Raw genomic sequence first — 9,150 nt, 5'->3', positions numbered from 1 at the left:
CACCCCCCTTTCCCTAGAACTGATATAAATATAAATAAACAGTAAAAATCATAAACACATTAGGTATCATCACGTCCCAAAATGTCTGATCTATCAAAATATATTAGCAAATTTTTCCGGCGTTTAACCCCGTAACGGAAATTGGCGCCCAAAGTCAAAAATGCTAATTTTTTGCCATTTTGAAAAATATAAAAATTCTATAAAAAGTGATCAAAATGCCATACAGTCCTCAAAATGTTAGCATTAAAAAAGTCATCAAAAGTCGCAAAAAATGACACCACCCACAGCTCCGTGCACTGAAGTATGAAAAAGTTATTAGTGCCAGAACATGGCAAAATGAAGAATTTTTTTTTTTTGTACAGAAGGTTTTCATTTTTTTTAAATGTATGAAAACATTATAAAACCTGTACAAATTTGGTATTCTCGTGATCATACCGAACCAAAGAATAAAATAGACATGTGATGTGGGGCGCAACACGAAGTGGCCGCAAAACAAAGTAAGTACAAGTTTATATTTTGTGCAAGTTTATTTATATTTTCTTATTCTTGGACAACCCCTTTGGGGGACTTTCACCTGTGTATATGAGATGGCAGCTGATGACTGGTTCAAGCAGAAGTTTTATTTATTACATTATTTTATACTGTTCCCTCATAAATAATGGCTGGACCATTATACAAGTTCTTATACCTCTTGTGTCACCCCTTCAACCCCATAGGACTGTAAGCTCCTGTATCACCCCTTCATCCTCATAGACTGTAAGCTCTTGTGTCACCCCTCATCCTCATAGACTGTAAGCTCTTGTGTCTATGATATGATAGCGCTATATAAAGATTATTGTTATAGATTATTATCTGTGCTCTGCTGCATTATGTATACTACCCCTATAGCCAGTGCAGAGGTTGTCCCAGTAGTACCATACGTGCCATTCCACATCACTACTCTGCTTGCAGGCAGCCTCCACACGGCCCTTCTGTTGACACATCTATACAGTCAGTGATTGACGCGGGTCCTCCCCTGCTCCGTTTTGTAGCGCATTCAGTAGGGCCGCCTGGTGTCTGCCCGCGCATGCTCACAGGAAGGCGCCTCCTAGCTCAGTGACCAATGAAAGCTCTCGTTACAAAGACTAGGTACAGGAAGGGCTTCTGCCATTGGTGGATACGAGCTCCGCAGCCAGTGGTCCGGAGTTTGGCGGGTCTGTAGTTCGGAGTGTTGTGGCTCCTGCACCCGGTATCCGCAGTGTGGGGTTCCGCTGCTCGGTGCAGGAGTGCTGGGCGCTGAGCAGGTACGAGAGCCCGTGCTGTACTGTGTGACCCCCGTGTCACTGCGCTGCCAGCCCTGCACTGGGGCCATTGCTGATGGACTCCTCTCCCCAGTGCTGTGTCTATACTGTGTGAGAGTGTAATGTCCCAGGCATCCTGTACCCATTGTGTAAATGATCGGGCTCTACACCTGTAGTGAGGGGCCACTTTATTAAAGGAATATTCCACTTTTGTGGAATTGTAGTCTGAGCCATTGCCCAGTACTGGGTCTTATTGTGGAAGAGGTCCCCATCCTATTCATTGAGGTGTCCTGCATTCAGTAAATGTGGAGGTCACGTTTAGGGTTCCCATATGATGTTTTTGTTGCATTTTTAAACGCATAGAAAAATGAAGTAGAAATAATGAAACCCATGCACGCTTCGGCCAAGGAAGCTCCCTTTTGATGTGTTTAAAACGCCATGTATGAACAAGCTTTCGGGGGGAAAAAGGCTGTCTATATTTTGCAGAATTGTGTCTGCAGGGGTTTGGCTTCCTGTTGCTTCTCTTTTATACAGATTCCCTCTAATCAGTGGGATGTGGACATGGGATCCCACACGTGGTCCTGTATTAATGTATCCAGCACCTTGTGGTTGACTGCTCTCATAATAACACATCTTTATTTCTGTAGTGCCATCATATTTATCCCATGATCATACAGATCATGGGATAAATACACACATTATATGAAATAAAAGCAATGAAGGCCCCGTTGATTTTCAGGAGTAATAAATATGACTTCAGTGGAATCTTGACCTGTCATCTTGTCTTGATTTGCTTTTAGAGGGAGGGGGGGGGGGTTGTTATTACATTGTATTATCTGCCTTGAATATCTGTTGCAGAATATATTACTCTTATAACGGTATTACACACTTGGTACAGAATGTTTACGCTTGAAATTTGAAAATGTCTGTTTAAAATTTCTGCTGTGAGTTTGCAATGGATCACTTCTTTCTCAATGAGTGTGTCCTCTATAGAATTTGCTGACCCCAGGCCTAAAATATGTGATATTATATCACTCTGCATCACTCTTATAATAGTTGTCAAGGAACATACTGAGAAATTCTAACCCAGGAAGGTGCCCTGGATGCCGATGCCCTGATATCTGAAGACATGGGTACAGCATCATAGGACAGTATGCTGTGTGACTGCTGAAAAAAAAATGAACAACATCTGCTTTATACAGTAAAATATTTATCTGTTATAACCATAATATAACATGGTGGAATTTAAAATTTTAATGTATTGTGTCGTTGTAAACATATACTTTTTTTTTTTTTTCCCAATTCTGTTCCAGTTTATTATGGCAAAAGGTGACAATGACCCGTTTTTTGTCAAATTTGTGAAAACTCCAGAGAATACAGATTTCTTCTATGAGGCCCATGAGGTAAAGCGATTTTAAAATTCTGACCCACACATACCCGCACATAGGTGTAGCTGAGATATTGCAGAAACATATCTTGGTTAAGCACATAATCTGGCAATTTTGTTATAAAATCGATTCTTATATAATGCTTACCACCCATTCTGCACTTCCTTGTGCGTCACACAGGCGCTTATGCATTAGCATAATAGGGCAGGCACGTCTTAAAAGGAACCTGTCACCGTGGTTTTAAAACATTAAGTTGCGGGCAGGTTCCCATAGAGCCCTTATAGCATAATGGCAACCTTTCTTCATCTAATAAAATCTCTGCTCCGAAAAGGAAAAAATTAACATTGATTCCCAGGCAGAGAGTCTAGCGAGTCAAGGTGGGCGTATACATATGAGCGAGTCTGAGTCTTGCTTACACCTACTTTCCCTACATCATCCGGCTGTCAGCTGAATTATCACACAAAAGAACAAGGGATTTTCAGACCCAGTCATCACTACTTTACTCCAGAGCAGAAAGCAAATAAGGTCAAAAATATATAGTTTCTAAGAAACTCCAGATTTGTCCCGAGTGTTCAAGAAATCTATTTAAGATACCTTTCCCTTAAAACTGTCTGACCATCACTACAGCTGGAAAAATCTCTTCACTTTCTTTTGTCCCTATAAATTGGACATTAGTTTTTCTTTCGATCTATTTTTGGGAGGAAAATGCTCTCAGCAGTTGTCCCTAGTTAGTACCCTTATATCCTGTCATGTGCTGTTGTGGGGGAGCTAGGAAAAGTATGAGGCCACCTCGGTCTCCTCGGTTTACCTTCCCACCCCTGCCCACAATGAATGCTTGATTGCTGGTGGGACCGCATCCTAAGCCTGTCATCTAAGAACTAGGTATGTTTCTGCCGCCCTTACCCTTCCCTTGTATTGTCATATTTGTCTTTGTCCCCACTCCAATTTTCTAGTTATTCTTGTTGTTATATCATTTTCATCATATGATATATATTTTATGCTAAAACGCACTATTGCTGCAGAAGTCTCTTGATGTATGCCTCTGCGAAAATGCAGTGGCGGGTCACTCATACAAACATGCGCCGTTGTTTCATATAATTCCTCACACTTTGCAAGCCATTGAACCACAAAATTTGAACAAACTTTTTAGATTTTGGGTAAGATGTCTGACTATTGGTTGTATATTGGACATAGCCCCATATACGCTAATGCTATCCTATCTACTTTGTCTTTATTTTTATAGGAAATCAAAGCGTTTCAGTCTGATGAATATCTCCACTTAATTGATGAAAAGGAAGCTCTCAGCGTAAAAGAGAGAGACAAATCTCTTTACATATGTGACCCATTCAGTGGGGCTGCTTTCAACCATCTCAAAAAGGTTTGTCAGCTTGCATGACTTTCTCTATTTAATATTTTTTTTTATATACATATACTGATAGTTTTATGTATTTCTGTATATTACCTCCTCTGTGAATAACAATTGTTCCTTCAGCTTGGTTGTAGGATCGTTGGACCCCATGTTGTTATATTCTGCATGAGACACCAAAGATGTGTTCCCAGAGCTGAATACCCCGTCTTTAACATGGCAATGGCAGATATTACAATTTCTTGCACAAGCCTTGACAAAGAAACCAGGGTCAGTGTTGTTATTAGAAGTATCTAAGCTTTCTTGGTTTATATGTTTTGTGTTTCTATAGGTCTTGTTATGTATCTTTTTAGAATGTGTGTAAATTTATTAATTTTTTTTTTTTAGGAAGAAGTGCATCAGTTTGTGCAGTTGATGGGTGGTTGTGTGTACAGGGATCTGAATGTTTCAGTCACCCACCTAGTTGCTGGTGAAGTTGGCAGCAAAAAGTATCTCGTTGCAGCTAGCCTAAAAAAACCCATTCTTCTGCCCTCGTGGGTGAAAACCTTATGGGAGAGGTCGCAACAGAGGTAAGGGCTAAGACATGACTTTTGTATTTCCTGCACTGCTGTCACTCTTTTGTTTTGTTCTTAACATTGTCTTTAATTTTCTTTAACCTTCAAGGATAATAAGCCACACAGATGTTGATATGGAGGAACATTTATGTCCCATCTTCCTTGGTTGTACCATCTGTGTGACTGGATTGAGCAGTCTGGATAGAAAGGAGGTTCAGAGGCTTTCTACTCTGCATGGGGGCCAGTATACTGGGCAGTTGAAGATGAATGAGTCTACACATCTTATTGTGCAAGAGGCTAAAGGTAAATCCTACTTGCTGTTGAACAAATCTGGGGGGGGGGGGCAGATTTACTATTACCGTATATACTCGAGTATAAGCCGAGGCCCCTAATTTTACCACAAAAACCCAGTAAAACCTATATATTTTTACTCGAGTATAAGCCGAGTTTATTTGTGCATTTTTTTGTGCTGAAAAACTAGACTTCTACTTGAGTATATAAGGTAATTTCTAAAAGTTGCAGGCGAACTATATGCCAGATGCAATCTTATTCTGAAAATGGCTATTCATCATTTATTGCTATTTTGTTTGCATGTATTATATAGTTCTATGTATCTTTTATTAAACTTAATGGAACTATAAAAGTAACAGGCTCAAACTGCATCAGATTTATCCCTGGCTGAATCAATTTTACAGTTAAGAACTGTTCTCTGGCCAAAAGATCTGTATGATGCAAGGGCTCCCTTCTCCTTTACTTTGCTGGTCTATAAGAACTGATAAGCACACAGTCAAGTTTCCATGATTTTTCATGTTACTGACCTAAGAAACTTGGGTCAAACTTTGCATCTCCCTTTTAGTCGCTTTGTTTGCACCAGAGAAATGTGACAAAGTTTTGCTTATATGCATAATTTTTGGTTTGTTAGGTCATATCCATTGTAAAGTAAAAATACCATCAAAATCACACATGATAAATAATAAGGCGACTCTAGTGGAATATTGGGACCAATAGTGCATGCTGCGATTTCCAAATGACAAATGTTAATTGCCCTCCCCATTTTTCTACATCCAGTGTACTTGGTTGTTTGAGTGATTGAGTCACAAACAATTCTATCTCACAGGAAGTGTCTAAACCTTTTTATGTGCATTTATTATTTAGAGTTGAATGTAGGAAATCAGTTTTGTAATAACATCAATAGAATTTTTTTTTTTGTTAGGTCAAAAGTACGAGTGTGCTAGAAAATGGAATGTGCATTGTGTTTCAATCCAATGGTTCTTTGACAGTATTGAGAAAGGCTTTTGTCAGGATGAGAGCATGTACAAGATGGAGCCTACGTTATCAACTAAGACAATGCCAGAGACCTCCACTCCAACAAGCGGCAACAACAAAATAGACAGTAAGTACTCTGACCGATCAAGCATCTGGAACTCAAAGGTTACGTTTATTCTTGTATTTTAGACATTGGGGGGGTTGTATGTGAAAAACAGAAAAGCTTAATGTGACTACTAAATATCTCTCTACATTCTTGACTTTTTACAATTAATTAACCTAGTAAATGACTGCCTTTTAGATCGGTGATCTTCTCATATGTCACATACATATTATCTACAGATCGGGCCTTGTCTGATGTCAGCCATATCTCTAACATCAGTACCAGCTGTGTGAATGAATCTGCCTTTAATTCGGTGATGAATACGAGATTGGAGCCTCCTCCAGATACACTTGAAAACTTGGACATTAGTTCCTTACAGGCTCCAGATGATCTTCTTGATGGCTGCAGAGTGAGTATTGAAAAAATACTACCCACCTTCAAAAATCTATAACTTTTTTATTTTTCCATGTAAAGAGCTGTGTATGGGCTTTTTTTCTGCGTAACAAATTGCACTTCATAGTGGTAGTATTCAATATTCTATGCCGTATACTGGGAAGCGGGAAAAAAATTCTAAATGCAGTGAAAATGATGAAAAAACACATTTGTGCCATTTCTTGTGGGCTTGGTTTTTACATCTTTCACTGTGCGCCCCACTGTGCGACGATCAGAGCCAAGATGGCGGCGGTCAAAGGGTTAACAACCGGAATCGGTGCTAGCACCGATCGCGGGTGTTAGCGTTTGCTTCATTGTGAAGCAAACGCCCAGTGAGTATGAAGAGGGCTCAGCCCGTGATGGGGTTAATAAATGGCACTGTATAGTATACTCCAGTATAAGCCAAGCACAAAGTCTGCTGAAAAAATTCAAACTCTGCTTAAACTCGAGTGTTTAAAAAAAAAAAAAAAAACCCAGTCAAACCTAACCTTTCCGTCGCCCCGTAGGTCCTCTTCTTGGTTCCGGGAGCGGCATGTCCATGCGTGCCGGCCATGCACACACAATGATGTCAGCTGCTGCTCCCGGAACTAAGAAGAGAACCTACAGGGGCGACTGAAAGGTGAGTTTTGACTTGTTTTTTTTTTTAAGTCCTAGTCATACAGAGGGATTTCTGTATATTGGAGGCTGGCCGGTGGCTGTATACTGAGGGCGGGCTGGTGAGGCAGGGGCTAGCTATATTCTGGAGGGGGGCTGGCTAGCTATGGGCTAGCACCAATGCATTTCCCACCCTAGGCTTATACTTGAGTCAATGGGTTTTCCCTTTTTTTTTTTTTGTCGTAAAATTGGGTACCTCGGCTTATATTTGGGTCGGCTTGTACTCGAGTATATACGGTATCATAAACTTATGACGGCCTATATGTACATGGTGCAGTGCATCATTGAATAAAGATTCCTAGATTTTTGGAGATGGACATTTGTAAAATAAAATTAGTAAAGACAAAAATAGGGGCCTGTCCAAATGCTGAAAATGCCGCATAACATGCCACCTTTTAATTGTGGTTGATGTTCCCCCTCATAGATTTGCATTGGTTCACTTGTTTAAAAGATATGGCTTTAAGAAGTTTGTACTTTTAAAAGGTTATACGTTATTTTTGCAGAAAACACAGATGCACTCGCCCTTCATCCAAAGATGTATTGCCCATTTAGCTAGGATGAGCTAATTCATGTATTAATATCTTTTACAAATGTCAAACTTATTAAAAGCACGCTAGCAATGTTATGTCACTCAGCATCTTGTACCTGGGGACAGTTCCTCTCCCTGACAAAGTTTCATTATCTTGAAACAATATATTTTTAGGAGGGATATCAAAGTAACTCCACAAGATAGATTTACTAGGAAAAATGTGCTAGAGTTGTTATAATTTATTTAGGACCATTAAGGCCAAGTCAGGAGCAGTGACTGTTCCTATTCAATTGAAATCCAGGACTATTTGTCCACTGTTTAATTTGCAATAATTAGTAAATGGGGATTTAATTCATGGATTTATTCATGAGATTTAAATGTCCCGACCTGGTGTACATGTTCATGTCATTATCTTCTGACTTCTGTTACCTCTGCAGAAATTGTAATAAATATGTCCTTTTCTTCACTGCAGACCTTCAACCTCTTTGAATGTAAGTCTTGATTTTCCTTTCCCTGTATGTTCGACCATAGATATACGTGTGCGGTTTTGGAGGAAGAAAATTGGACAAGTTGAGGAAGCTCATAAACAGTGGAGGAGGAGTACGCTTCAACCAGCTCACCAGCGACCTTACCCATGTTATAGTGGGAGAAAATGACGAGGAACTGAAGCAGTTTTTAGACAAAACTGATCACAGGTCTGGAGAGAAATCTCGCTGTTATACAATCCTAAGAGCTTCACTGTGTTCTCTAGTGTTTTTAGGTTCTGAAGTTTTAGCATTATTAGAAAAGACTGGTTGGCAGAAAACTCACCCCCATTATAAATCATCAGCTCCACCTAGACCTGTTTAGAGGAATATCAGAATCGACTTACATAATCTTATGACTACTGAAGGTGCACAGAAGCCGGTGAAATGGAATTCCTTTCAATGCATCACCAGCTTTTGCGCTGCAGTCGGCATCACTCATTGTATTACTCATACCCAATGTACTCCAAAAACCACCATTATTGGTTACTTATAATACATCAATTATAGCTGGCACTAAAGAGGTCTTAGGCCAGGGGGTTTCTCAATTTCCCCAACATCTTATGTCCAACCAATCTCACCCATTGACATAATTCAGTGCAATGTGGGCCACTTAGAACTTGCACAGGATTTTTGTGATTGGCTTATGGCAGCAAGAAATCTGCTAGAAAAAAAACTATATTTGAGGAAGCAGAAATCTGAACTGTTTAATCCTCGTGAAGCTTTGGTAAGTAAGAAATGTGGTTTCAGGAAATGTGTCTCCCTCACTTCCATGCAATCAGTGTATACACTGCAATAGAAATGCATTTTAACATAGCTATATAGATTGTTCAATATCTGGTCATAGCTGTCCTATACTGTCTGTACTGCTCTCTTTCTCTCCTGTTATGTGCTAGTCACAGTGAGGCGAGGGGAGAGCAGTGGCTGGCATTGAGAGGAGAGCTGTTTAGCAAAGTATTGTTTGTATGAAACATTTTATGGACCTGTTTATGGTCCAATATGCATTTCTATTAGTCGCAGAGAGCAGAGCCTTCTTCTGTTTTAATAGTGGTGT

General features: G+C 39.9%; 1 protein-coding gene across 1 annotated transcript in view; it reads left to right on the top strand.

The window, feature by feature from the left end:
* Positions 1–1,114: 1,114 nt before the first annotated feature.
* Positions 1,115–9,150, top strand: part of TOPBP1 (DNA topoisomerase II binding protein 1) — a 34,882-nt gene continuing 26,846 nt past the window's right edge. Inside the window, exons 1-9 of the mRNA XM_072153470.1 lie at positions 1,115–1,283; positions 2,594–2,683; positions 3,912–4,046; positions 4,161–4,304; positions 4,422–4,603; positions 4,698–4,891; positions 5,802–5,981; positions 6,197–6,366; positions 8,104–8,267. Coding sequence (XP_072009571.1) covers positions 2,600–2,683; positions 3,912–4,046; positions 4,161–4,304; positions 4,422–4,603; positions 4,698–4,891; positions 5,802–5,981; positions 6,197–6,366; positions 8,104–8,267 — 1,253 coding nt within the window. The 5' untranslated portion in view covers positions 1,115–1,283; positions 2,594–2,599. The remainder of the gene's footprint in view (positions 1,284–2,593; positions 2,684–3,911; positions 4,047–4,160; positions 4,305–4,421; positions 4,604–4,697; positions 4,892–5,801; positions 5,982–6,196; positions 6,367–8,103; positions 8,268–9,150) is intronic.

Source organism: Engystomops pustulosus, chromosome 5 (assembly GCF_040894005.1).
Source record: "Engystomops pustulosus chromosome 5, aEngPut4.maternal, whole genome shotgun sequence".
Classification (NCBI taxonomy): Eukaryota; Metazoa; Chordata; class Amphibia; order Anura; family Leptodactylidae; genus Engystomops; species Engystomops pustulosus.
This window is presented reverse-complemented; position numbering and strand designations above follow the sequence as displayed.